Source organism: Buteo buteo, chromosome 22 (assembly GCF_964188355.1).
Source record: "Buteo buteo chromosome 22, bButBut1.hap1.1, whole genome shotgun sequence".
NCBI lineage: Eukaryota > Metazoa > Chordata > Aves > Accipitriformes > Accipitridae > Buteo > Buteo buteo.
Window position 1 is genome coordinate 5,029,081 of NC_134192.1, and position 26,903 is coordinate 5,055,983.

The window sequence follows — 26,903 nt, forward strand, 5'->3', positions numbered from 1 at the left end:
CTCTCTAAGCGCTACAAGTCCCTCGATTCACCACGGTGGGTATCCAGCCAGGATTACAAAGCGCGCAGATCCCAAAGTGACGCTTGCCCGAAGCAATAAATAAACTATTTCCCAAACTACTTCGCTTGTTAGCAGCTAGGCTTGCGCAGCGCTGCTCCCACGGACTGCCTCGTTTCACCTCCAAAATCCCAAGATGTGCATGTTGAAAGGATCCCACGTCCCCAGCTCGCTGCATGTGGAAATTACATTAACAGCAACCACGCTCCTCAGCACAGAGCAATTAAAGGATCAGGTTAAATAACAACTAGTCTTTGTATGCAAGCCCAGAGCACATGCTGAACAAATTTGTGCTTGTGGTCTACGTCTCCGGTCAGTAAGCGCGGCCCCTTCCTGCCCCTTGGCTGTGACTTACCCAGGTCCCAGGAGGATGCCGACAAGAGCCCAGGTCACAGCTTCATCGTTCTTTGTTTCTGAAGTCACCTGCAAAATAATCTTCCTGATCACAGGTGTATGAAATTTGTTTGCAAATTTGTTTGACTTTACATCCAAATAATTTAGATGAACAAGTCGCAGGCTAAGAAGGGATTTAAAAAATGGAAAAAGCGTTAAATGAAAAATGTGGAAGTTTTCCCCAGGACCACCTTCGCTTATCAAAATAACTAAAGATCACAGCTATATTTTATATTAATTTATTAGAAAAAAGATACACAGTTTAATGTGCAAATATATACAACAAACATTACAATGAAACATCAGGAAGGCGAGCCCCTTCCTCTATCAATGACTTACTCCTTCGTAACAGAGATGACTGTTTAATGCTTCCCCACAGATTTACAAATACAAAAAACGTATAATGCTTCATTTGCACAAGACAAAAGTTTATTTTTATTTGAACAAAAAATATTCTGGCTTTGACATGGCAAAAGTCTGCTATTTTGGTGGCTTTTTTTTTTTTTTTTTTAAACCTGAGCAAGTTTTGCGGAACAGGGGAACAAAGGAAAGGCATTGCCCTGTGCTTCATTCTCATCACAGCATCTGATGGTCTTTGAATTACTAAACCACTGAATCACTTCAAGTGAACGCAACTCCAAAATCTACATCTATGATGTAATTAGTGATAGTGAGGCGAGTGGGCGCTACCATTGGCAAAAGTGAGCTGGTTGAAAACACCTGGCTCGAGTTAAATGGCTGCTGACATTTCTCCAGTAAAGTGTTCCTATCTGCCAGTTAGGAATTTAATGCTGCCTCCTGTAATAAAGGAATTAGAAATGGAAAATACAGTTTAGTCCAAAAAGCAAACGAGTCTTGGATCCTGCTATGCCTTGCTCAAATGTGTGATCATTGAAAGACTGCAGAATAAGGCCATATCAAACCCAAACTGAGTAAAGACCTTGGGAATGCGTGTTAACTCCCAATAAGTACTGAAATCCTGCTCACTCCAGGAAAAATGTTCAGATCAGATTGATTTCTTTAGGATGTGTTTCAAGCAGGTGTTCGACACAGGCTATTTCTGTATTCATCAGCCACAGACAATTTCAGTAAAAGAGGTGCGTCTCACCTCTGATCTCCTCCCACCCATGCCTGGGTGCCAGCACACCGGCTCACTCACCGGCTGTGCCGACAGCGGGGGAATCCAGCTGATCGCCCTAACAATAACCACAGGACCGAAACCATTTAGCTTGTTTTGTTTCCCATATCGTCCTGCAATGGAGCTTCATCTGGCAGCTCCACAGAGCAACGTTTCCAATTAAGCAAAAACTACTCTGCTCATTTAGCGCTCCTCTCCATTTTAAACGAGAAACCCCAGCAGTGCTGGAGAAGGCACTACAAGTCCGGAGCTGGGCAATGCCAGTTCTCCCAGGAGAAAATTTTCCTAAGGGATCACTGGCCTCCCCACGCTCATTTAGGCGCAGAGCCTCTCTACATCAGCTCTCATGATACTTTTTAAAGAAATACATACAAATAACAACATAACAGACCCACAGCAAAAAGAGGACACTACCAGCAGCCAGTGCTAACCAAGGGCTCCTGCCTGGGCTACATTTTCAGACACGACGCTGTCAAAAGCTGACTCTTCGGGTGCTTTCACAGGTTTTCTTTCCTCTTTGGCCAAGGGATTGGTATTTAAGAACAGACTTAGTTAGGCAGTGACTCCTTTTTGCTCTGTAACACCCCTCCTCTCCCACCAGTAGGCTCTACAGGTGCTGGCCTTGGGTGGCCGCGGTTGGCAGCCCATGGGTACGTCGGTCGTGTACCACCGCGGGGATGCTGGGGTCCCGTTCACGCCAAAATGCTTAATGATGGCGTGGCCACAGCAGATTTGGCCTTTGCCATCCTCTCACCATCCTCCTCCTCTTTACTCTCTTTGGAGTATTGTTAGATTTGACTACAAAAAAAAAAATAAAAGCTGCAGGGGAGGACTGCTCTGCTTTTAAAACTTTTTTTTTCTTTTTTTTTTAATTGCTCCTGTTTTGTGTGTAGCACTTACACAAGAATGGACGTCATGGACCCTGGAGCAGTGGGTAAAAACAGACCATAAATGAAAAAACTGAATAAACCCCCAAACATAGCTTTTAGATAAAAAGTGAAAGTTAGAAACCCATGAGCAGCATTTGATCAAGATAAGAGAGTGACGATGGCAAGCAGGGGACAGGAGGAAGTTGAAAGAGGGCCATTCTCATCTAAGGACGGTCCCTGCCAAGCTGGATGTTTATGTCCTTTTAAGGGGAAAAAAAATACCAAAAGAGCTCTTTCTTTTCTAAACTTCTGAATGATCTGTTAAGCCAGGTTTGTCAAAGTTAAATATTTCTAAAATAAACTAGAATAACGAGAGAGTCAGTTGTCTCCAATAACTCGGTGTTTTTCCGCTTCAGAAGATTTTCTGACAGCATGAAAAGAAACACTCCAGTCAAACCTGAGCCGATCTGTATGCTATTGCAATCCGCATCGGAGGCTGCCATGCCATCATCGCTCTGCAATGTGGGATCTGCAGAGGCATAGCACAATTTTACCTGCCCTTTGTGGATGTTTTCTGTCCCCTACTGTAATACCCGTCTTCGCTGGTCTTTTAACTCTTTCAGTACTGCAGCATACACCAAAAGCTTTCAGTGACATCTATTATTTGTACACCTTGAAAGAAAGGCAGTTCTTTTGAGCAGAAAGGCAAACGTCTCTGTAACTGTCACCCTTCCTTGCTTACCTCTCTCTAACTCTTTTTTGGAGGCGCAGATCTCCACCGCCTCTCCCCAAAACCACTTCCCCTGTAGCAATACCACACCCAGGGCACGGTTGCTCAGAGCTCTCCTAAATCAGTTTTAGGACAAAACGAGTGGGTTTTAACAAACTAAATTTCACACCAGACAGACAAAATTTATAAGGAAATGTCTGCATTCTTTTCAAAACTTTTATGAGCATTAACTTTCATTTTAGAGCTTTGGTGGGTGGGGGTGGAGCAGAGTAGGAGGAAGCAGCAGGTCAGCTCTCTGCAGTATAAATCCCGGTTTTCCAAGCAGCTCCAGTCAGGACACTTTACGCCCGCAGGCCTGGGTGCCCAGTTTGCCCCAGAGTCAATAAAGGCGCTGGTGAACCTCGTTGTTCTCGCAGGGTAAGCTAATAAGAGCCTGGTCACCACAGATCCCCAGCTTTGTATTTGCGCTAAAGAAGCAGCGAGACTTGCAAGCACTTCAGCTCTCTTGAGGTAGGAGAAAAATGGTGTTTCTGTTAGCTACGCTGTCTCTCCCAGCAGGATGTTCGACTCGGCCATGTCTCTCAGCCTCCCAGAGTGCCCAAATGGCTGAAGCAGAATGGGTGCGTGGAGGACAGTAAGTAGGAGCCTTGAAATGCCAGTGGTGTCTGCAATGACATTTCTGCAACCTCTGTTTGGTAAATCAGCATTTTTGGGATGTCAGATTACAGTAATACAATGTGGTTGCAACAGGCACGTGAAGGGAGTCCAGTGGCTTGGCACTGTCGAAGAAGAAATCTTTCGTAAGGGTCCTGGCTGTCTGTCCTTGCTGACAGGATCAGACCTCTTATGGCTAGTGGGACTTACCTGCATGAGCAAAGCCTGCAAGATCAAATCCAGTGTGGGTCACTCAGCGGGACTGCATACTTCCATGATTCAAGTGGTTGTGTGCCACCTTAAAATAAAGATCGCAGCCAAGCTTTTAAAGTTAAATATGTTATAAACTATACACATATGTGATCCTGAGATAGTGCCTGTAACAAGTCCCAAGGTAGATAAGCTTCCTGAACCCAGAGGTCCTCATGCCGCGTAAGCGCATTGTTGTTTTATTTTGGCAAGCCTGCTAGCCTCTCTTGGAGCACACTGCACTTCCTAATTCTCTTTTTTTTTGGGGGGGTGGGTCTAGTGAAACAATCAGTTCGACGACTGCTACCAGCAATTCCAATGGCATTTCTTCTGCAGTTCAGATGAAAGCATTCTTGATCGTTTGCCAGTTCTCCCAAGACTTGCAGAAACAGGCTCACAGCTTCCCTTTCTATTTTTTGGCCAGCCAAGAGCTGTGTGCCTGCAGCCTCCTGCTAGAGGAGCAGCTGTGCTGTGCTGTGCCGAAGACACTCCTCAAGATAGGGGAGAAAACATCAGTAGGAATCAGACAGAAAGGCGACAAGTATGAGCCACAATGGAGAGAAGAAGCTTAATACGATGACCGTCATCCAGAGGGTCAAAGACCATGCGTTCCATTCCCATCGGTACATAGTCCTGTTTTGAGTTTCTGACAGCATCAGCTCAGAGTCGGACCTTTTAAACCCAGGGGAAAAATATTTTCCAAAATTCTCTTTGCTTAAGCACTACATATTCAAAAAGTTCTTTTTATTGTTTCAGTATTTTTAGCCCTTAGTTGATTAGTCACCAATACCTGTCAGATGCCCACTGCCATAAAAGCACTCTGAGCACCCGCAGTATTTGTAGGAATATCAAAAAATAGCTTTAGCAACTAGGAATTATGCAACAGAGGGAGAAGGCAGGACTAACTAGATTAATGCAACATGTAGTGGATTTGTTAACATTAAGTGTATGACTTGTTGCAGAATCATGCCAGAAAATGGTACCATGTAGCTTACTGGTAAGGGCAGTAAAAAGGGTAATGCATTACTTTAATCATCAGTGAACCACTCACTCATTCAGCATACTATTTCCAGTTGAAATCAAAGGTTTCCATTAAAGATGCCGTTCCTCTACAGACCGTAAGCATCTTACAACTTTCTCTGCCTTTGAACTCTACTGTGATAGCTGCTTCGTTAACATCGTGGTTCCAGTGCAAAAAAAAAATAATCCTCCAGATCCCAAATCTTCTTCCTTTAGACTTTTGATTGCCTCTCATCTGTCCATTCCTGCTTAGTGTTCTGTAAAGCTTGAGTCTTCTGTTCATCTACCTGGACATAGTCCACTCTTTGCTCCTCAGAGAGAAAAGGTTTCTGTGGGAGAGAGAGGAAAAAACCAATGTATTAATTTTAGGGTTGAAAGGGGATGCTAGTGAAACTTGGCTTGATTTTCTGTTTTCCCTTTCCCTTGTTCCTTGATTGCTTCACTTCACCTTGAAGCTCACAGTGACATCAGCTGACAAAAGCATTGCTTTACAGCCTGCTTTAGCTATAATTATCCATCTGTCACCCTGTCACTCAGCCCAGCAGAGTGAGCGAGGGAAATGTGCTGTTCTGGCCATTTCTATGCAGATAATAATTCTCTTCTCATTCTTCTTTTCCCTGCTGCAGGGATAACCTAACTGCATTTTAACTACAGGGAGGGTTTAAATAAGAACACTTAGGAGTCTTGAGTCTTTTGCACTCACTCAGGAGTATTAGCTGATGGGGAAAAAGGTACACTGGATGTAAAATGGCCCAAACCAACAACAATTCATTGCTTTGCAGTGGTACCTACCCACCACCTGGGCAGGTTATAAGCTCTTTGGAACAAGGAATGTATTTTCTCAGCATTGCTAAGGAAATTGAAATGCTTTTGGTGATGCAAGAATAAAGATGCACATTTTGCCATGTCACGAGAGATGTTACAGTTTTAATCCATGAATTTATCATGGGCTGTAAACTTGTTACTGCAAAGAGATTTGGGGGAAAACTAGCAGGAAGGGGTTTGTGGAGACTTGATGAAAATGAAAGAGCATGCAGAAATCCTGCAAGCACCAACAAGCTTGCCCACAAGCCCTCATGGCTGCACATCCCAGGGCAGTCTCGTGCCCTCTGCCGAGCTCGTGTTAATGGCATCCCTATGAGTGACGCTAAGGACACCTTGTCATCAGCCTAACAGTGTTTTTATTATATTAATCTTGAGCCTGCCACAAATGCAGTCAGCTGGAAACACGACTGGCTTCGTCATGATACTTAGGGCACCTAGCAGAGTGTGACTCTGGGTCTTGTTTTCCTCCCAGCAAACAAAAAGACAGGAGGCTGTGGGGTTTTTCAGATGACTCATACCTTCTGTACAGGGGATGGGGAAGCAGAATTAAAATCCAATGCTAAGTAATCAAGGTTAGATTTCCTTGTCCACGGAAAAGCACCACTGTATGGAGATGTTGCCTGTCTGTGTTCCTGTCGGGAAAGAAGAGAAACTTTTAATGCTCTTAAAACACGATCCTAAAAAGAAGCAGGACTACAGCTGTGAGGTGGGATACTTATCTGGCAGAACACGAGTGAGGAGGGTTGGCACCCACAGGATTTTCTATGCCAAGGGTGTGTTTGGTGACTAACCACAGGATAACGCTGATTAATTGCGGGATGGCATAAAGAAACTGAGCGCCCTTTTCTCCTGGTAATTATGGCAAAACAAGCAAACCAGGCTGATTTTCATTCAATGTTATCAGGAAGGACTTGTGCCCAGCTTCTCAACCCACGCCCTTGGAATGCTCAGATTTGCAGGGGTGCCCTCTTAACCATCATCGTTCTATGAATTTGAAGAAATGGCGATAATTCTCTTCAAACCTAGCAACTGAAAATCAGTCTCAGGAAAATCACAGATGACCACAAATGTATGGAAGGTTTTATTTGACTAGAAAAATCAAATGGGGAGTAGTTACAACTGGAACTGCCCTCCTGAGCAGATTTTGATCTAATAGAGGTGTGGGTTAGAATTTGAGAGTATGGTTCATGGAGACTGTGGTCAGTTTTGCAATATATTTCTATACCTATTGCCATTGGGCTTTGGCTATGGAGCCAAATCTATAGACATTGGCTCAGATCAAACAATTTGAGATCCATTTCCACCTAAATTCAAAGGAAACCAAGATTCTGGTCTTTTGCAAGATATGGCTAAAGAGTGAATGAAGAAAAGGAAGCCACAAAGCCAGATGTTCGTCTTTCATGGGATGGGAAGTGGGGTTAGTGCCACCAGCCAAAGCAGAAGCAATAAGAGACTTTAATGGGAGTTCTGTTTCTGCACAATATTTGGTGTGTTTCTTTAGGAAGTGCACTAACGGCTTTCTGTCATTTCCTAGGAGATTTTGCAGGGCACACTTTTAAAAGGTGAAAAGATTTAATTTTCCTTAGCCTTAATGAGTTCTCATGTAAATATGGCTGATCCCTGTGATCTCTTGGAACTGCTCAGCAACATTCGTGGGCGAACAGCTGAGTTCTGCAGAGCAGAAGAAGGGCTTCCCTTATCTCTCCGTAAATTGGTCCCAGTGTCTTTGGTTTAAAACCATTTCATCATTTTTTTAAAAAACAGAAGGCAAAGGACAAACCTCCTCAACATTTTTTCTTAGAAAACAAACTTCTGCATTCTCCATCAATGTGACAGAGCAGAATAAAGCAAAGGATGGCTGTGTGAAAATGAAGATTACCATATGAATGTAACTTTCTTCCTCTTCTCCGGAAACTGAATTGGCAAATATTCTTGCTGAATTAATACCGTCTCTTTCTGGTGAGATAAAGCTCATTCGATTGCTATGAAGAAAAACACAGGAGAGGTTAAGGAAGCATCTTACAGATGCTCTGAAATGAAGCCAAAGCCTGACACAGTCCATATGGTGAATAAACTCACACTAACGCTGCAGCCTTTATGGAGAGGATGTCCAAAACCACTCCTTAGTTCTAGAAAAAGTGTGCTATATTGCTATGAGTGTTTTTGTTGTTTTTTTTTTTCTTTTTTCTGGATTTATGAAAGTTTGCCATGTCAGGTATGACAGAAAGCATAAAACATTGGAGTGATTCTCCAACAAGGGGCACAGAGACAGATATCATTCATCCGGGTAATATGTGCTGATGGGGCAGTTACTTAGTTGTTTGGGTATCCACATTTTGGAGATTGATGTGAATTAATCAGCTACTGGAGGTGCATGCAGAGGAACTTGTCTGGCTTTGAACACAGTGTAAACACATGCTATCTGTGCTATGGAGATGGCTGCGACTCAGCCCTGTACAGGGAAATCTCTTCCACTAACATAACTGTCAGAGGTATATCGTGAGTAAATTATTGCAGGCTAGCACAATGGGGTTAGTTATTAGGAAATTAGATGGCCACTTTGTGCAGCATGAACAGTATAATTCCTTTTGCTTTATTAGTTCCGGGCATACTTCTTTTTTTAGTGTTGTTAATGTAAAACATGCAAACTCCCTCTGAGCTCGTTATCCTTCAGGACTCTGCACTGTGTCAGCACTAATTAACCACAGCGCTCTGGCAGGGAAGCTTGGGAGGCAGGCTACTGGGTTTCCCTAACAGGCAGCACGCGGCAGGCAACGCCGAAGGGCTTAACTGGCTTTGGATGGCTGAAAGAGGGGTCTGCAATGGAGAAACTGCCCATCTCATACCCCTTTTGCCCTCCAAATGACTACCTGAGGTGAGGGAGTGGAAATGCCCTGTCTGGCACTCATGCTAGCACTTCCCAGAGTGCCTGGGGTATGCAGAGGATGTTTGTGGGAATTCCTGGCTTTTGCATGCACACTTCAGCACAGCTGGCTCTCCCGTCAGCCTTTCCCCATAGCGCCAAGATCCCCCCAGCCAGCAGGCTGCAGTCCTCCCCTGCTCACCAGTTCCCTGAAGATGACTCTTTCACTGCCCTTGGAACCCCACAGTATCATCTGTTCCTACTACCTGGGCTTTGGGACCAAAATTGTTTGTTTCACCCCACAACTAATTTCCAGTGACAAAAGGTCACACCAACAGATCAAGTCTGAATTGCTGTGTGGCAGTGCAGAAGCCTACACCCAGGCTACAAGTCAGGCAGATCTTTATCTTATCTGGTTCTTCTTTGCTGTATTAATTTTCAGGAACAAAAATGGCTCTATCACTTTCAAAAAAAAAAATTAAGGCATGCGAAGCTTTTAGCCATCGCAGCAGCCACGCCAGAGTGCAGACCAGCTCCAGTCTTTCCAAAAGAAACCCTTAAAACAGACTGAGCGTCACTGCGTGATGCTGAACACACTGGAGCTGCCTGTCGTGAAAGGGAGCCTTGCTTTTTAGAGACAGTGAAAGCCTGGGGGATGCTGGAAGGAGCCCTTGGGAAATTTTGTTTGTGGACTTTGCCAGGAAACTGTTTCTCATGGGATATGATAAGTTATTTTTAACTCCATTCCACAATGTTAATGCTTAAAAGATTGGAACAGCAGGTTTCTTATTGACTTACTAAGGCACAGTCCACGTCCTGGTCACGGCAGCATGCTCCCGGATCGTGGAGAGGCTCCTCAAGTCCAGAGGAGGTGGCCGTGCTGCAAGTAGATACAAAACCAACTACATTTCCAATAGCAGAGCTAATGAAAATTACAGACTGTTTAGAAAAATGCAGTTTTATATTGACAGCAAGAAACTAACAGAGTATTTCACAGAACATAACTGATATAACCACGACAGAAATCAGTAACAAATGACCACTTCAGTCAGCGCTGGAGAGCAAAGTCCCTCATTTACCCTAAAATTACAGCATAAATACAATGGGCTTAAGGAGAGCAAATGCCCCACAAGATCGCTATGCTTGCCTCAAATCTGCTCTGCATATGCTGCCTTCAAGAGGAGAGGCCAGTTCAGCCTACAGGTCAAAACAGGTTTTGGGCTCTCTTCTAAACAAAAAGGTCCTACATGAGGAGATCAAAATCATTCCTCTCATCAGTCAATGTACATTTTCCACTCCATTCTCAAAACCCTCTAAGAAATGACCTGAGCTTGCTTTGCTTCCTGGCAATCATCTACATTTCCATCCCCACTTCACAGTAGCATTTCCTGAACCAATTTCTGAGTAGCCCTGTGGCTCTGCAGCCCAAAGAGCTTTAATGTAGGCTAGGTTTAGGCAATTTCACCACTGCAAAGCTGAATTATGTCTCCAGTATATCCTCTGGAAGCACAACCCAGATTTTGGAGATGCCATGAAAAGCAGGAGTGGAAAATTACCATCAGTAAAAGCATCTGCAGGAAATTCCTAATTAAACCAAGACAGCTGCGCCTACCCAACAGAGGTTTAACCAACAGCCCACACATCAAGTTTGAGTATTTGAGTGTTTGGATGTCCTGTTCCTGGAAGGTCAGGGAGCTGGTGAGACAGCAGTACACGTATTTCAGAGCTGCAGGATTTAGTCTGCTGTCTCTCCAAGGCTGCATTCACTTGGTCATTTGCAGTCAGCATAGGTGTGAAGCCATGCACCACGCTAATGCAGCCACCTGGTCTTCAACTGCAAAAGTAGGCACGGACATTCTTCCTCTGCTCACAAACATCCCTGCAGACGCATCCTATGTTACGGTACTATAAGCCACTTACACAGCAAGTCAATCCCTCTTCTAGAGCGGGAAGCGCTTAAAAATGTGCCAAGGACACTATCAAAGGAGGTCGCCCGTGTCCCCGCTATCAGGACCCCCTGGCTGCCAATTGCACTTTAGGTCCGGGCTTACATTTCCTACGAGGCTTGAGGTCTCGGTTCACGGGAGGGGGCTCCAGGTCTGAGGGAAGCTCAGGTAATGGGCTGGTGAGTTTTTCAGTGCTGACGACAGGGAAGGTAAACGTGGCTGAGCCGGGGCTCATGGGGATGTAGCCGTCGGGTGAACAGTCGGAGCCGGGCGCAGAGGGAGAGGTGCTGGGGCGCATGGGCACGTAGCTGTCCTCCGTGCTGTCCGAAGCAGTCGAGTAGAGCGGTGAGAACCGACAGGGCTTCAGAAGCAAAGGAGAAAAAGGAAGAGAAACGGGTCAATAAATGACTAGCTAACCCCCTGTAAGCCAGGAGGTGCTGTGAGCTGGCAACGGATCTGAGCCAAGCCCCAGGCCAGGAGAGTCCTGACGCAACCTTTCTGAGAGGCGCAGGCTGGAAAGACACGAGACAAATGCGTGAGTTCAGATGCACACGCCAGCTTCGGAGAAGTCCACTTCTGAACTTCGCAAGTCACTGCTGGAAACTAGGATCGAACTCATTGGTGACTTAAGTAGGTTAAATCCTCCAACTTCAGTGAGGCTGCACTTGCCTCTCCCAGCAGTAATTCTGACCTATAAAACGAAGGAGGCTCCTTCATACCAAAAAACAACTGAAAGGAGAACATCTGATGAACTATATTTTTGCAAATGTGGAAGCTGAGAGAGCAGACACACAGATGTATAAGTTGCTTCTGATAGCTGAGAATAAACACTAGAAATTAATTTCATGCAGGTTAGTGCTGGCTGAGTGGTGAGAGGGATTGATTACAAACCTTGCAAGCTTTCAAAGGGAATTAAAATATGAGTTGCCCACCACTAGAGCCTACATACAAGCAGCAAAGGATCTCCCACACAGAATAGTATCCAGCACCAGGCAGAAGACTGGCTATATGATGTGTGATGGTGCTACATGTAACCCTATCTGTAAAAGGAAGCTTTGGACCGACAGAGCCCTGAATGACAGGTGCTTTGAGAGCAGAGACTTTCCTGTGTCCTGAGGAGGAAATATCCCTCAGGAGCATGAAGTGATAGGCTGCTTTAGACCCTTTTTTCGGGAGATAAGCAGTTTTCTCAGGTGCTCGTGGTTGACAGTTTAATTCTTGAGGCTACTGGTATCTTTTTTCACAACAGACCTGGCTTCATCTGCTTTAAAAACAGGGTGCTCAGTGTTGTGCCCCCCTCCTCCCTCCTCTCTCAAAGGCTTCCTGCAACTACGAAGCAGCAGCACAGAAGTTGCCCAAAGCCAAGCACTTCTTCCATTTTTTTATTCTCCTGCTGAACACAGGAGAGGAATGATTGAATATCAGGATGTGAAATGATTCACTTTCTGAAGTTTGCCATGTGCCAGTGTTTTAAATTTATGCAAGCAGAGTACTTACCAAATTCAAGCTAAGCCTCTTATCCCGACTTCTTAAAGAACTGCCTTCCATGTCTGCTGCAAGGGAAAAAAAGTGATTAAAAATGTGGTAAGGCAGTGCAACCTTAAGGAGATAATTCTGGAGTAAAGCATATGGCTCTGAAATAATTAGTGCTTTAAAAAGTTTCCATAACTCCTAGTATTTGTCCTGAATGAGGAAATCCAATGACACCTAAGACCAGAACCAACTCAGTAGCATTTCAAGAGCGACCTCTATTTTAAGTATGATGAAACCAAGGAACATGTTCATGTATAATCCAGCTGTAACTTATGCTTCCTGTAACACAAGCAACTTGGGAAAAGACTGGTGTATTATGGAGAGCAAGCAACCAAGCAAAAATTTAAACCCAGCCCCTGCTCTAGTCCTGCTTTGTTTTCCCATATGTCAAATTGGGGAAATTATATGAAAAGGGACTGTAGGGAATATTAATTCTTTATTGTTTGGAAAGTTATTTAGGAACCTCGTATGTAAGGTGCCAGGGAAGCACATGTTATTGTACATAGGGTGCATGGGGGAACTTAATGGTGGGAGAAAAATTCTTCTCTTTGTCACCCAGAAATGCTGATGTGGTGCAAGTATTCAAGCTGATTCAAGCCAGAGAAAAAGTCACCAGTCACAGTACCCCCTTGTACAGGCTGGCCTTTGTCTTGGTGTAGGTTAATTTTATTTTTGAAGCAAAGAGCAAAACCACCTGAAATCCAGCATTCAGTGCATAGAAGATCATCAGTGGGAGATGCTTACAACTACCATCCTTTTCTGGAAAATTATTTTCTATACAGAAAACAGCTTTTCTGTGGGAATGCCTTAAAACTCTGCAACCATGTTAATCCAGTCCCTGCTGTGATGGTGGAGATGTCAATACTGCACTCCAGCTGAGGGTCTTTGTAACGGTATTGGCATAAACGGCAAAAGTTCTGAACAAGAACAAAGCAATACTATTAGTGTGGATATATATTCAGGTAGACATGGTCACTGTCCTGGGACAGCTACATTTATTTATTATTTTGCAAAAAGACATCCAGGCACAACGCTCCAGCAGATGCCAGGATACAGGTGCCTTGCACATGTATAGCTTGTTCCCCTTCATGGCACTGCAACCAGCATACACTGCCTTTGCGCTGGGTTAATGACATCTGTTCAGCTTTTACAGGTTGCCAAGGGCAAAAAATGAAGTAACTTGAGTGGGCTCACTCTGGGAGCTGGTGAGGAACAGCTGCTTTCTCCCCGTTTCTTTTTCCGATCTTTCTTGTTAAACACATTTTAGAGTTTAACCTTTCAAATAGTTTCAGCTGCACTTAGGGTAAGAAAAAATAGCAGCACTTATTAATTCATTGCTGCCCCCTGTCAGGCAGAGATAACCTTGCAGCACGGTAGCAGAACATGACATTTGGCCACTTAATCCTCTTAAAAACATTTTGGCATAAATTGGGTTGGAGGAACATTAACTGTCTCAAGCGCGCTGGCAGCGTTAGAGCAGCACATGTGCAGAAGCAAGAGCACCACCTTTCAGGGAGCAACCAAATGTAACTGATAATTAAGAATACCAATTCCACTGACAGGTGTTTCTCCAGAAACCTTCCAAGAATTGTTTGTACACTGATAAACAGGCTGGACAGAGATCTGCTTGCTTCAGCTTCTGAGCTTTAAGAGCAAGATCTAACAGCCCCAAACACCAGTTGGTCATTTAAACTACAGGAGTCTGAAGGACTCGTCCTTAGCAGCTTGTCCTTAAAAACCTACATTTTCTTCCTCATTGAAAATGACACATCACTGCAAAATGCTTGATGATTTCCAGCCAGGTATTCCAGCTGCCTCCCTCTGTTCTGTGGCTCCATAAAATAAAACTTTCTCGTACTGCATATGCTGGTTTTTGACACCTTGATGTTCTGGGTTTTTTACTTACTTTTGTTTGCGATGATGGTGTTTCAAGAACAAGTGGAAAAGTCACCTCAGCTCAGAGGAGAACTTGCTTTGCAGCAGAGCCTTTCTCTGCAGTGGGTTTTCAGGCTACCCTGACTGAAGTGCAAGGACAGCATGGGATTTGCTCAAGGACACAGAGTCCCTGATTCAACTGGGATTACATCCCATACCCAGCGTCTCTCTGGCTTCCCGTTCTTTACTCTAAGCTGTGAAAAGACATGCTGCTGTGATGGAAAGGACTGGATGTAGCAAAGCAGCGCAACTACAAAGGCATTTCCCAAGTGCAAGCCAGCATTTTGACCTGCATAAACAGAGTTTGGCATTGCCTGACTCAGTGGCTGGCTTTTCATTTTTGTTTTTCTTCTGCTTTCTTTTTTGGAGAGGGAGGGGGCATGGAAAACTAGCAAGTCATGAGGTACCCTGAAGAGATCACAGCCAAATTGCTGCCCATGCGTACACACTGAGGGGCTTTTACAGAGCAGGAGCTGAATGCGAGGGACAGGTCCGAATCCTGCTCACTAACTAATTTGAAACAAGCATTTCAGGTTGCTTTGGGTGGTGTATGATTTCACAGGGGGGAGGACACAGAGGCACAACTGGAGGTGGGCGCCCGTTCTGCGCTTGTGGGCAGCTCCATCCCTCACACCGCTCCTGCTTCGCTGGCTCTTGGAAATGCACTCACCTTTCCAGTTCCTCACGTTGTCCAAGCTGGACAAGGAGATCCTCCTGGGCACCAGAGCGACCTGAGCCCGGCAGATCCCTGCGTGCCCGTTCTGGATGGCCCCGCCGCCCACCTCGTCCCCTCTCCTGTCTGAGAAGTGGGTTGGCTTGGGCGGCCGCGGCGGGGGTGTGTTGGACAGGATGTCCAGCTGGGTTACACCGAAGGGCAGCGCGTTTTGGCTCTTGTCAATCTGAAAAGTTGGTGTCAGTGGCGTCCCCAGCAGCGGAGAAGAGGAGGAAAAGTCACTGGGTGGCCCGCTAATGTCTATGTTCCTGGACACGGTGCTGGGATTTGCCAAAGGGGCCCCGTCCTGGTGCATGGTGCCAGCGCTGGACGGCTGTATAAGGTACAAGGAGGGCTGGGACTGCAAGGAGTCGACAAAAACATCGTCCGATGAGGTTTGCTCCAGAGATCTGTCCGAATTCGACCAGCTGTCACACCTGCACAGAGACAGAGGTCAGGACCTGCGCTTTCCTTTTCTCCTGGTTGCAACTGAGCGAGCGCATAGCAAAAAAAGAAAAAACCCACCAACCCCACAGTTCAGGACAAAATCTGTCCCTTCCCTATGGCTGTGGAAGGTCCTGCCTGAGCTGGGCTGGGGCACTTTGTGGAGCACCTTGGGCAGCAGCAGGCAGAAAGGGCGTCTGGAGGGAGGCTGTGTGTGAGGTCCCCAGCCACGCACCCTGGAAAGGGACGGGACCGGCATACAACGCTCGACCGCTTATCTGTGCTACGAAAAGCCCCCTGTAAACTGGATTAGGCAGACGGTCCCCTGTTGTGCCTGGGAGCCTCCCCTGAGCGGCAGGGCTCAAGGACCAGTTTGCCCCAGTGACCTACCTGTTGTGGCTGAGCTTGCCCGACTCGCAGTTGGAGAGGAAGAGGTAGTCGGGGAGGAAGACCGACTCCGACTCGCTGGGGGTTTCCTCTGCGGCAGATGCGTCAGCAGCAGCGTGGTCGACCGAGAAGGAGGGATCGGCGATGCGGGAGGCATGGGTGGAGGCTGCCGGCGACGGCTGCGGGGACGAGGTCGTGTGAGACAAGCTCTCCACCGAACCTGCAATGCGAATGGATGGCCCCGGCTGAGGGACTGCTCTGACTCACCCCAGCCCACTGCCTCTCCTGGCCATCGCCACCTTGCTTTTGCGCCAGGGATGTTTTAACCCAGAGTGGCAGTGGGTCAAGGGAAAAACTGATTCTGGGGAGAGGGGAGCCTGATTTTGCAGCTGCCTCCCCTGCCCAGGCTGGGCAAGCCAGCTGCCAAATTGAGGGGCTGCAGGAGGTGCAGACCCCTCTTGCTCTGGGGTTCCCACTCCTGCAGGGCTGTAGCATCCCTCCCGCAGACAGTAATGAAGGCAGCCTCTGCTGAGGAAAGCGCTGAGGCAGAGCAGTCTGTTTTATCAAGTATTTTTTAGGACCTAATGCAAATAATTAAATATTAATCTCCAACACTTCGAATTAATGGCAACAAGGGATTGATTTCTTCCCACTTTCTAGATCTCAGTGGACAAAATTGAGCTTTGTGGCTCACGGAGTGCCAGATTTGTTGCACTTCTGAACCTGCCTGCAAACTCCTTATGCCTCTCCAGGCTGGACATCAGAGCCACGAGAACTGTGGTGTAGCTGTTATTGCCCAGTTGGAGGCTTGTTGGCTTTGCTGAGAAAAGGGACACTACTTTTTTGGAGGCCACAAGGCATGGGGGAGCCTGTACTCAGTGACACTTTCCCTGCTCCCTCCTTCCCTGGGCATAACACTCCAGTCCAGCCCCGGCACAGCGAGGGGTAGCGGTGCGGAGAGAAGCAGGTTTGGGCTTCTAATGAAGTTTCAGGTTGCTGCGTGGCGGTTCCCTCACCAGGGCTGCGTGGGGACCAAGCAGGGCTTGCTGGGTGCCCCAGCTGTCCCCCACACCTGCGGCTCGGCCATGGATACCCACTCTTTGGCTGAAGTGCAGACACCGCCTGAGTCAAAGCTGCAAAAACCTTCTTCAAAATGAAAAACCCCACAGCAAAAACAAACACAAGAAACCAGCTACTGCTGTTAAACCAAACCAAGCATAAGCGTGCCTTCAAAGTGTAGCAAGAAGGCAGATTTCTCTAACGCTAATGTCCAGAATTTGCTGGAAATGCTGAGAACCAGCCCCTGACGATCTGTGTGCATGCTGTGGGCCAGGTCCTGCACTGCGCAGTGAGGTCCTGAGATCTTCCGGCAGGTTCTACCTAGTCCTCAGCTCAACACAGCAACAAGCCTTGGCACTGTACTGGGTTGTTGTAGTCACTTCTCAACCCTGGGAGGTGCTAGGTATATGTGCAAGCACAGCAGGAGGGATAGAGAGGGCTGCCAAGACTTGCTGGGTGGTTAGACAGCAACATCACCAAACACAAAACCCTCTAGTGACCCAGACTTCTACACCAGCCACAGCAGGCTTCACCCCTTTCTGATCTCGGTCAGAAGAAGAGTAAACCAGCTGATCTCTCCCTGCACTACCCCACACCTCATCCCTTTAAACTGGGGAGGGACCTGCCTCTTTCCTTCCCATCTACCAGTATTGACTCACTGCTGCTTCCTCCTGTTAGCTTCAGAGGTCTTGGTCCTGTGGTGCACCCCAGGTCAGCAAAGCACATAAGCATGTGCTTAAATTAGAGCTTAAGCAAAGCATTTGCTTAATTTTGAGCAGGTGCTTATAGCAGCGGGATTTCAGCAGTGAGCATCTGGAAGGAATGGCTTTTATGGGGTTTCACATTTGCAAAGCAGAGCTGAGGGCTGCAGCCTTCCCATCTGAAAAATAACTTTTCTCTTGTTCATTGTGCTGGCTCAGACAGTAACTCTGCTTTCAAATTTTGGACTTGGAGAGCTGTCTCGCATGCTGAGGATGATCAAATATGCACCGGGCTAACTCCATAGGGATCTCAGAAAAGCATGTTCACGTCACCATGTGACCGCCTTTTTTTTTTAAAAAAAAAAAAAGAACACAACTAATAACTGCCACAATGCATAAGAAAGAAATTAATGACACTCTGGATTATTAACACAGAGAAAGAACGGGCCTGAACTCCATCTGGTACTCACAGGGTTTAGCCACGGATTATCCCATCAGGAAAGGCTGTGAGCTGCAGACCACATGGCAACCGTTGTGAGCAAGAGGGAGGGATGGGGACAGCGCAGACCTGCCCTTTTCTAACCTTCAGGGGCTCAGGGACCTGCAGCCAGCTCTTAACAGACCGTCTCTGTCCCTGCCAGCTCTGCTGGTAACCAAATCAGCGTGCATTAAAGTTGTACCGCGACAGCAGCTGGGTAGAATAAATTATGCATGGCCACTTTCAACAGTGAGAAGGCAGAGAATAGGTTTGGTGACTGCCCTCCCCTTTGCCAGAAAGGCAGCAGGAGGCTTTAGCTACCAAAATAACTGCTTCAGTGGGTACTAACCCAAAAAATCTCTGCCCTGACTTGATGGGGAAAGTCACCGTGGAGGATGTAGAGCATCCTCTGGGGTGACAGTCCCCATCAATGCAGGGCCATTGCTTGGAGAAACAGAGGGCTTCTCCCTCCTGCTGCAGACCCCAGCCCACCCCCCCAAACTGTTACAGTGCAACAGCAGTGCAGGGACGCAGTGAAATAGGGGGGTTCTGCTGACAGCAACCCCCCCACCAAGCTGCATGGCCATAACAAGGAGATGGAAATGCCACCCACCCCTCCTGGCCAGGGGCCAGAGCCTGACATTAAAGAGCAGCCTTGAGTCCATGCAGCCGAAAAGGGATTTCCTCCCACCAAGAGGGGAGTGTGGAGGGAGTAGCCCCAGTGCCTGTCCTCCAGCATGGACTGGGAGGAGCTGTGACTTTTCCCCTCAACTCCTGTGCAAGGGCCGGGTGCTGCCGTGAACAAGCCTGCTGATACACCGCCTGCCCCGCTTTGTACAGCAACGGAGCGGGGAAATGAAGACGCTCAGGAGAAAGTATCTCTGCAAGGAGAACACAGTCCCGCCAAGTAGCCCCTCAGTGCAGTGGTCCCAGCTCCCCTTGCTCCCAGCATGCTGCCCTGGCTGGGGGAGATGGTCCCCAGTGTGTTGCAGCAAGGTCCTGGGAAATCAGACCAGCCCCATGCCATGGAGGACAGGGTCTATGCATGTTGGCAAAAGAAAAAAAAAAGAAAGGAGAGACATTTAAGGAAGCAAAGAAACCATCACAGGAGCAGGCAGAAAGGGAGAAAGTCCCAGCAACGGGCAAGGGTGGGTGTGAACAACAGAGCAACCAGAGGTGAGGGAGAGGTGGAGAAGCAGAAATGCTCTAATCCAACTGCCAGCAGCCAAGAGGGGCCCAAGGGTAACCTGTCACTTAGGGTGACCCTGCCACCCTCCTGGTCCATGCACTGTGCAGGGAGGGCACCAGTGAGGGGCCTCCCCAGGGACACCAGGCTCCACTGTGGCCCTGGGTGCTGTGGGAGAGAGCAGAGCAACAGGGGAGCAATGGAGATCAGCAGGGACCTTCAGGTAAAGGCTGCATCCAGAAGGAGAAAGGCATTTACATGGGATGTGGAGTAATACCTGGAGCCTGGGGAAGAATTGAGGAGGGAATCCAAGATGAAAGGTCCCTCTTGGGCTGAGGAGCTGCCTGCCAAGGCATGGCCTGGGGGAGCATTCAATGCACAGCTACAATCTTTAAAAGTAAGGCTTCCTAATGAAAAAGGCTAAACAACTTTCACAGCAGTTTCTCCAATGAAAAGCTGCTATATTGCATTCTGTCAATTCATCATGGTTTCAGCTTGCATACGGGACATAGCGTGCCCACTATGTCCCATAGCCACCTTATTTCATCTCCTCTCTCCTGCCCAAGCGTCCTCTCGATCCCCTGTGTGGCCATGGGTCCCGCAGGGCTGGGGAACGACTGCTCTTATTCGGGGCCTTCACCAGAGATGGAAGCAAGATTTTACATCAAAATGGTAGGAAAATAGGGAGGGAGGCCTCTTCCTCTCTCCTCCAGCTGACTCCCCCGAAGGTGCCAGCTCCCCCGTCATTGTCAGCACAGCCAGCGGCACCGTTTCTTGTGGCAGCCGAGTGCTGCAGCGAGATGATTGCTGCTGGCAAGTCCTTCCCGACAGCCGCCCTCCCAGGTGCTTCCTGACATCTGCCTGGAGCTTGCATTTTGCCTCCATCTCTCAGCCGTCCCTTCTCTTGTTGACTAAAAAGCCGTCCTCGCAGGGCCAGCCGTGGTTTTGCTAACGTTGGTCTGCATCTGGCTGCTTACATGGCAGACCGGAGGCCTCTGATGACTAGGACCTGGCTGTTCATCCAGCTTCTTTGCTCCTGGAAGGGACTAACTGGGAACAATGGGATGGTGTTTACAGCTGAGTCACTGCATAAACCTGTGGCTGCACTTTCTGTGCAATAAGCGGAGAAAGCAGCAGATTTGGTTTTGGCCTCAAAGTCACAGCAAATTTTCAGAGATGCAAGGATTAAAAGTGATTGATTTCACAATATAATATTGGCTTTGAGATTCATTTTAATACACAGAACAGCTTATTAAAATTTCCTGCAATTGATGTGTCTTTCTCTTGATGATTCATTTCAGGGACTATTATTTTTTTAACACAGTAGCATTCAAGTTAAAAAAGCATACGGCATTTAATAGAGCTCTTCTTATGTTAATTTTTAAGGGTAATTTGTTTAAACCTACAGGGTCTTGAGGGATTTAGGTGCTTCCAAAGAGCCAAAGCAATTAGCAACTGCTTGAAACGTGATGTGCAACCTGTGGAACTGTGCAGATTTAAATCAGAGGATCTGAATGTGCCCTGCAGCCTGACCTGAATACACCCCAGATCTGACCTCACCAGCATGAACTGCAGGATAAATAGAAGATCTTATGAGCTATTTGCCATTAGAGATACAGTAAGTGCATGTCTGGAAGCTTAGCTTACACCGTCTGTGATGAGGGCTGTAAGTTCAGCTGGCAGACTTTATACTGAACCAAGGCAAATGCTCTGCACTGTTGAAGTTCTTGGGGGATAACATCCGCCTTGAATGGAGTGGAAAGCTGGGATGTCAGCTTTCCCAACTGCCGCACCAAGAGCTGTCACTTCTCGTCCGTCAGTGTCTACACCAGCAATCTTTGCTGGGAGAGAAATACCACTGTGTAATACTCCGAGTACTGCCCATGTGTAAATCTTACAAGCAATGTTGTGCTGTACCAGCATAACAGAACAGACATTTCCAAGTATAAATGCATCTATCCTGGGGACAGCTGCTGCTTTAGCTCCTCTGCCACAGATCCCATCTTCTTATGCACATTCTCAACTTAGTGCCAGCAGAAGTCTGCATACACATTTGAGATACAAAAATTATTTTTCTCTTTTCTGTTTGCATGAAAAGACTTACCTTCATTTTAGAGTAATAGGTAAAATTACATCTAAAATAGTACTGCACCAGAAGTAGCAACGCAAAACCAACATCTCAGTGTCAACAAGGGCAGATCAGTAGGAAGGGGGTTACTGAATATCCCTAATTACATCCAAGCTCCAAAGGGCTATTGACTCCAATCCCCCAAAGCTACCAGCTCTAGTTTGCAAGTTGCATTCATGGGCAGCTTGTACTGGCACATAAAAATATGTCAGCACATTTTCCTGGTGGTCTCTAACGTGAATGGAAAGAGAGCAGACATCAGATGATTTAACAGGACCACTGCAGTGCTCTTTCCACTCCCATTTCCCCTCAGAATAAACTACTGAACAGAAGATTAAAGAAGGCCAGGAACCACGATAGATTAAAATAAAACAACTCACCATGGCCTTTTGCTTCCTTTCAAGTTACAAGGTCATGGTATGGCTATGCAGCAGTTGCAGACACCAGTAGCAGTCTGAGCGCAGCAATACAGGGACCACGGCAGGATAATCTGCTCAGCCACACTATGATACCCCCAAACATACTGCCCTTGGGATCGAGTCCCTCCATCACCACCCTCTTCTGCTCTTGCACTACCTTTTATCACGGCGAAGGACTTCGTTCTGACTCACTTCCTATGAAGCTCTCAAATTGCTGCTCTGTCTGCCCCTTGGAAATGTCAAGGGAAAGACAGATTGCTGTTATCTGAGCCCGATTGTCTCGTTTGAAAGGTAAGTTAATGATGATACAAGTCCCGGCTTTAATTACTGGCTACATCCATCCTGGAGTGGTTAATTTTTGGAAGGTTTCCAAGACATTCACCCTACTGAGTATATACAGGTGTAGGTCCTAGCAAAACAGGCTGACTTTATGCTTCACTGGCAGGACCATCTCTTAAGTCTAGACACGCACTTCTAACACTTTCCTGTCCTCTACCTTTTCTTTATTTTTCTTCTCATTAATAGACTAAGACACCTCAGTATTTTTGTCATTGATTTATGTACGTGCATATACACCCAAGTCTGTGCACATTCCATATCCAGCAAAGCCTGAGAAAATGTGAGTTTTGCAGGACACTTTCCTAGAACAGGTGTCTTACATTAAGCCAAACTAAATAAATACGGGACATGTAATGAAATAAAAGGCCCCAGAAGATAACACTCAGTCAGCTTTTCACATAAACAGTACCTTTTCTTATTAAGGACATGCTGTTTATTCTAGCAGGAATTGCTTCATTGAAGTGAGACCAAGCAGCCAGCTATTATTTCTACCCAGCAGAAATGAGATCGCTGGTAACTTTCAAATCACGGTTTAGCAGCATCTCAGGGCTGCCTTGAGCTATAGGAAAGAGCATCCCACGCTACCTGCCCAGCCCAACCAGCCAGCAAGGTCCATGCTTCCTCTCACCCCGAATGCTGCTGTGGAGGAGCCCAGACATCGGTCATCCTCCCAACCCCCAAGACAAGCATGAGCATGATCCTACCTGTGCCATCTTCCAGATGTCCAAAGTTACAGATCTGGCTGATGTTGTGCACCCAGATCTGCATCTCCTCCTCAGTTTTGGCTACCAGGTAGAAGGTGCGGTAGGTGGTCCTCACGATGAAGACGAAGTTGTTCTGAAATTCCTTCTTGATGAAGTTGGGCCCCGAGTGTTTCAGCACTTCGCACTCGTTGAGGTCGATGATCCGAATGGGCTTTTTGGAGTGGTTGTTCCTGTAGTACTCCAGCACGTCTGGGTTCCCGCTCATGCGGCCTCTGCGCAGCACGAACCAACGCTTCCGCCATGCCTGCAAATGGCACAAACAGGGCCCTTTTAGTGCCAGCCACATAATATATCAATCAGCCCACACATCCTTACTTTCTTTTAGGTTTTATAGTTGTTTTGATAGGCTGGTCAAATTGTGACTTTGATTTGAAGTGCTTGCTATCAGCTTGCATTTGTGATAGGAAAAAAGGCAGAGGGTTGTCCCTTTGGAGGTCAAGAGGTGCAAGAATTCTCCCCTCCTCCTGCCCTCAGCCTGCCAGCATGGTGTAACTGAAGTGATCTGATAATTCACTGTCTCATCTATAGAAGAGATGGTAACACATTTTTCTTTCTGAAATGAAAACACCTAGGACTGCACCCTGTGTTGCAGTAAGAGCTATTATCTGGCAACAGATGCCTTTGGCCCAGCAAAGCCAAGGGCTCCAGATGACCTCTGCAGCTTCCCTCCTGTTGTTTTCAGTGCTAACAAAAAGCTGTCAATGAGCTGCCAGTTACTTCAGAAAGACCAGAACAAACCTTACGGGAGTTGTAGTGCTAAAAAGTTAAACAGAAAACTTCCAAACCTTACAGAAGGACGTCTATTTACACAGGCACTGCTTCAAGTGACTGTCAACCCAAACCAAACCTGGTAAGCACTGATGTCTTTTAGACCCTTGTGACTGAAGGTATGGGTCCCATACAGGCCTAAATGAAGCCCTGGCAGAACTAAGATGCAGCATCACATTATAAAGCTATATGCAAGTTTCTAGGAACAAAATAACATATTTTCCCTTTTTTTCCAGCAGCTGATTTTGTTCACCAACAGTATAAGTGCCTCTGTGTTGATTACAGCTGTCACCAACACACCTACTCTGAGGGCCCAAAGAAATCCACCCCAAGCTCTGTTCCACAGAGAAAAGCTGAAACAAGGCGTTAGGAGCTTCGTCCTTACCAAACCCCATAAAAAACTGTGTTCGACGAAGTCATGCCCAAACCAGCAAGGCCCCGGGTGGCTGCCAGGGAGCAGCTGAAGCTGAGGCAACTGCCCAGGTGCCTGCAATAACTGTACAGCCACTGGCTGCTTTAGTTGCCTTCACAAGAGTTAAAAGTTCATTAAAGAAACATCTGAACAACAACCACCACAACCTCCCTACCTCAATCTTATTCAAGTGCTCTTTGCAAAATGGCTTGTCAAAATGACAATAAATCTGGGTGATAGCTTGTGTTCGAGTTAAAAATCATGCTCATTTTGCAAGGAGTGGATCTGCCTGTCAGTTTAAAGACAGCCAAGCATTTGGCCTTAAGGCAAAATAACTGGGTTCAGTGTGTTTTCACCAAGATGTAAGAATCCTTACTGGCACAGTTTAGGATCAATACAGGCACTACAGATTTTGCTGACACTGAGTTCCCGCAGGCATGGGGATAGTTAAAATGATCAACAAAAAAATAGCAACAATCATTTGTCAAGAAAATGCCTTTTTTTTTTTTTTTTTTCCCTACTCAAAAGAGTATTTCTTGCAGTGGAGCAAGCTTTTCATAATCTGTCAATATTAATCAAAAAAGTTATCTGGAAGTGAGTCTGTTCAGCCTGGCAGTACCTTAATCTATTTTGAAAGCAAAAGATTCTTCAAAAACAAGGTACAGGGACCAGAGAATGAAATATCAGAGAGGGAGCTCTTGCAAGGCTGAACAAGCACATACCAGCCTGTATAAAAGAGGAGTTTTCAGAGAGGAGGGTCACATCAGGAATAAACAGGAAGCAGAGGTGAGGTGCAAAGCATATTGCACAAAGAAAATTAAGTCTGACCCTCATGACCTGTTGAGGTTTGAAAGTGATTTGGCCTCTGTTGAAAGTAGCTAGAGATAACAGATTACTGAGATATCTCAGACAAGTCTTGTGGGAGCCGGGAAAAAAACGTACACACACACACACCCCTCAAAGGAAATAGAAACAAAGGAAAAATGTTTAATGGAGAAAACACTTCCCTGACGAGCAAGCCTCAACAGTGGAATACAGCCCAGCAGGTATCTCATGTGCACAGGCCCAGAAAGAGTCCACATCTCTGCCACCTGCAATCCGAGCGCTGCACGGGCTCAACGCACACTCCACGGATGCACCAGGACAGAAAGGTCACATCCCCTAACACACTTGCACCCCTAAACAACAAAAGAGAAATGCTTCAGGAAGCATAAGCCAAATGAGACCTGCTTCTTTGCATCCCAGAGAAGCAGGCTACTAAGGTGGAGAGGGGAAGGAGCCATCAGCTCTTTCCCCAAGACTGCAAGACCACTTCTCACTCCTCTCCCAAAGCTGCCAGCCCTGCAGCTTAAATACACCTGGCTCCTTCTGATGGAAAATGGATGGAAATTATCTGCATATAAGCAAGGTGAGGAAGGAGGGGATGGGTTGGGGGAGCTGCTGGGGACACCCTGCCTAGCTGGCACCCACGCAGCTGTGGGATGGGGGAGCTCAGCCCCGAGACTGGGACCAGCTCAGGACTACCTACTGGTGGCCAGTACAACACTCTAGGCAGGATGGTCCAATGCCTCTCCCCGTTTCCTTAGCATTTTAATTTTCATGGGTCTACAGGAGTCTGTAGTTTCAGCACAACCCAGGCAGCTGGTGAAAGAGAAAACTGCAACCGTGCTTTGTGGAAAAGCTCACAGTCCCTCCGTTCAGAGGTGAAGGTGGGCTTCGGCGTGGTGTGAGAGGCTGTGGCTCTGCTGTTTTTGGTTTTGCACTAGCTGAGAAGCTGCTTGATAATCTGTTGCCCTGCAGATACACAATTTGATCAGGCTTATCGTCTGGCTGGCGCTGTGAGACTGGAGATGGAGAGGTGCCTGGTCAGCGCGGCTTATGATGGCAGAGGAGAGCAGGGCTGAGGCTGTGTGAGAAAACACCGGCTATCATAGCCGGGCAGCCGTGAAAACAGGGCTGAGGGGAAACAATGCCAGATAGCTGCCCAAATCTGCACCGCCCTTGGGAAGGGTGGGCCTCCCTTCTCCATCTCCCGCACGGCCACCCTCACTGCCTTCCCCAGGCTCGTGGCGGGGCCACCGCAGCCAGCCAGCACCCGTCCGGCTGAAAATGGGGTGGTTTTTTCTTGTGGGGGTAACGCAGGAGCTGTAGGACACGTGCAGGAAGGTGGGGGGTGCAGAGGGACGGAGGAACTGCCCTTTGGCGATACCGCAAGCGCAGACAAGCTAACAGCCCTCGGCTGCCGCCGTTCATTGCCCCAAATATCACTGTGCTCCGAAACCGATGGTGGTATCTTGCTGTGAGCTGCGGAGACCAGAGCAAACGGCCTGCCTGTGCCGCCGACCCGCCGGCGGACCTGGAGCGGAGGGAAGGGAGAGGTGCCAAGGGACGGCAGCTTTTAGATAGGCGCAGCCTGAGTCAGCAGCGCGGGTGAATCAGCACTCGCGGGCTCGGATCTTCAAAGACACTGAAGCGCTCATCCCCCCTTGAAATCAGTGTGGGTGCCACAGCAGGGTTGAGATGAAGTAACCTATACACTTAAATAGGAACCAGTTCCTGGGATTCAGCCTAGGCTCCTCACTTACACTATGGGAAGGATCTACGCAAAGTATTACATTTATTTGGAGGCCTCTTGAAATTAGTTCCTTCTTGATGAAGGAATGATACAATGATGATACGCTTACATGTCCTTCAAAGCTTTGTTGGCATTAGAGAGAAGGCTTTATCAGAAAAGCACAACTACAATCAGAAAAGAGCCAACATAAATCTAGAACAATTTTCATCTGCCCCTTGTAGTGGAATACTTCGGTGCCAAAAGAAAGAAAGAATTTGCAGCAGCGTTGGTCAGACGCCAGCACGTTGCTCTGTGCAACACAAGCTATCAGTGTTTTCTT

The 26,903-nt window shown here is 47.1% G+C and overlaps 1 protein-coding gene across 5 annotated transcripts in view; it reads right to left on the reverse strand.

The window, feature by feature from the left end:
• Positions 1-675: 675 nt before the first annotated feature.
• Positions 676-26,903, reverse strand: part of GAB3 (GRB2 associated binding protein 3) — an 81,678-nt gene continuing 55,450 nt past the window's right edge. For 2 of the 5 annotated variants that reach the window (XM_075054366.1, XM_075054364.1), the window contains 9 exons: positions 22,770-23,073; positions 15,759-15,975; positions 14,883-15,361; positions 12,242-12,297; positions 10,850-11,105; positions 9,597-9,678; positions 7,815-7,917; positions 6,454-6,567; positions 676-5,439 (listed from right to left, as the gene is read on the reverse strand). In XM_075054366.1, coding sequence (XP_074910467.1) covers positions 5,323-5,439; positions 6,454-6,567; positions 7,815-7,917; positions 9,597-9,678; positions 10,850-11,105; positions 12,242-12,297; positions 14,883-15,361; positions 15,759-15,975; positions 22,770-23,034 — 1,689 coding nt within the window. In that variant the 5' untranslated portion in view covers positions 23,035-23,073 and the 3' untranslated portion in view covers positions 676-5,322. Of the gene's footprint in view, positions 5,440-6,453; positions 6,568-7,814; positions 7,918-9,596; positions 9,679-10,849; positions 11,106-12,241; positions 12,298-14,882; positions 15,362-15,758; positions 15,976-22,769; positions 23,074-26,903 lie in introns of those variants that run through there. The other 3 variants (XR_012654007.1, XM_075054365.1, XM_075054367.1) reach the window with 3 other exon arrangements.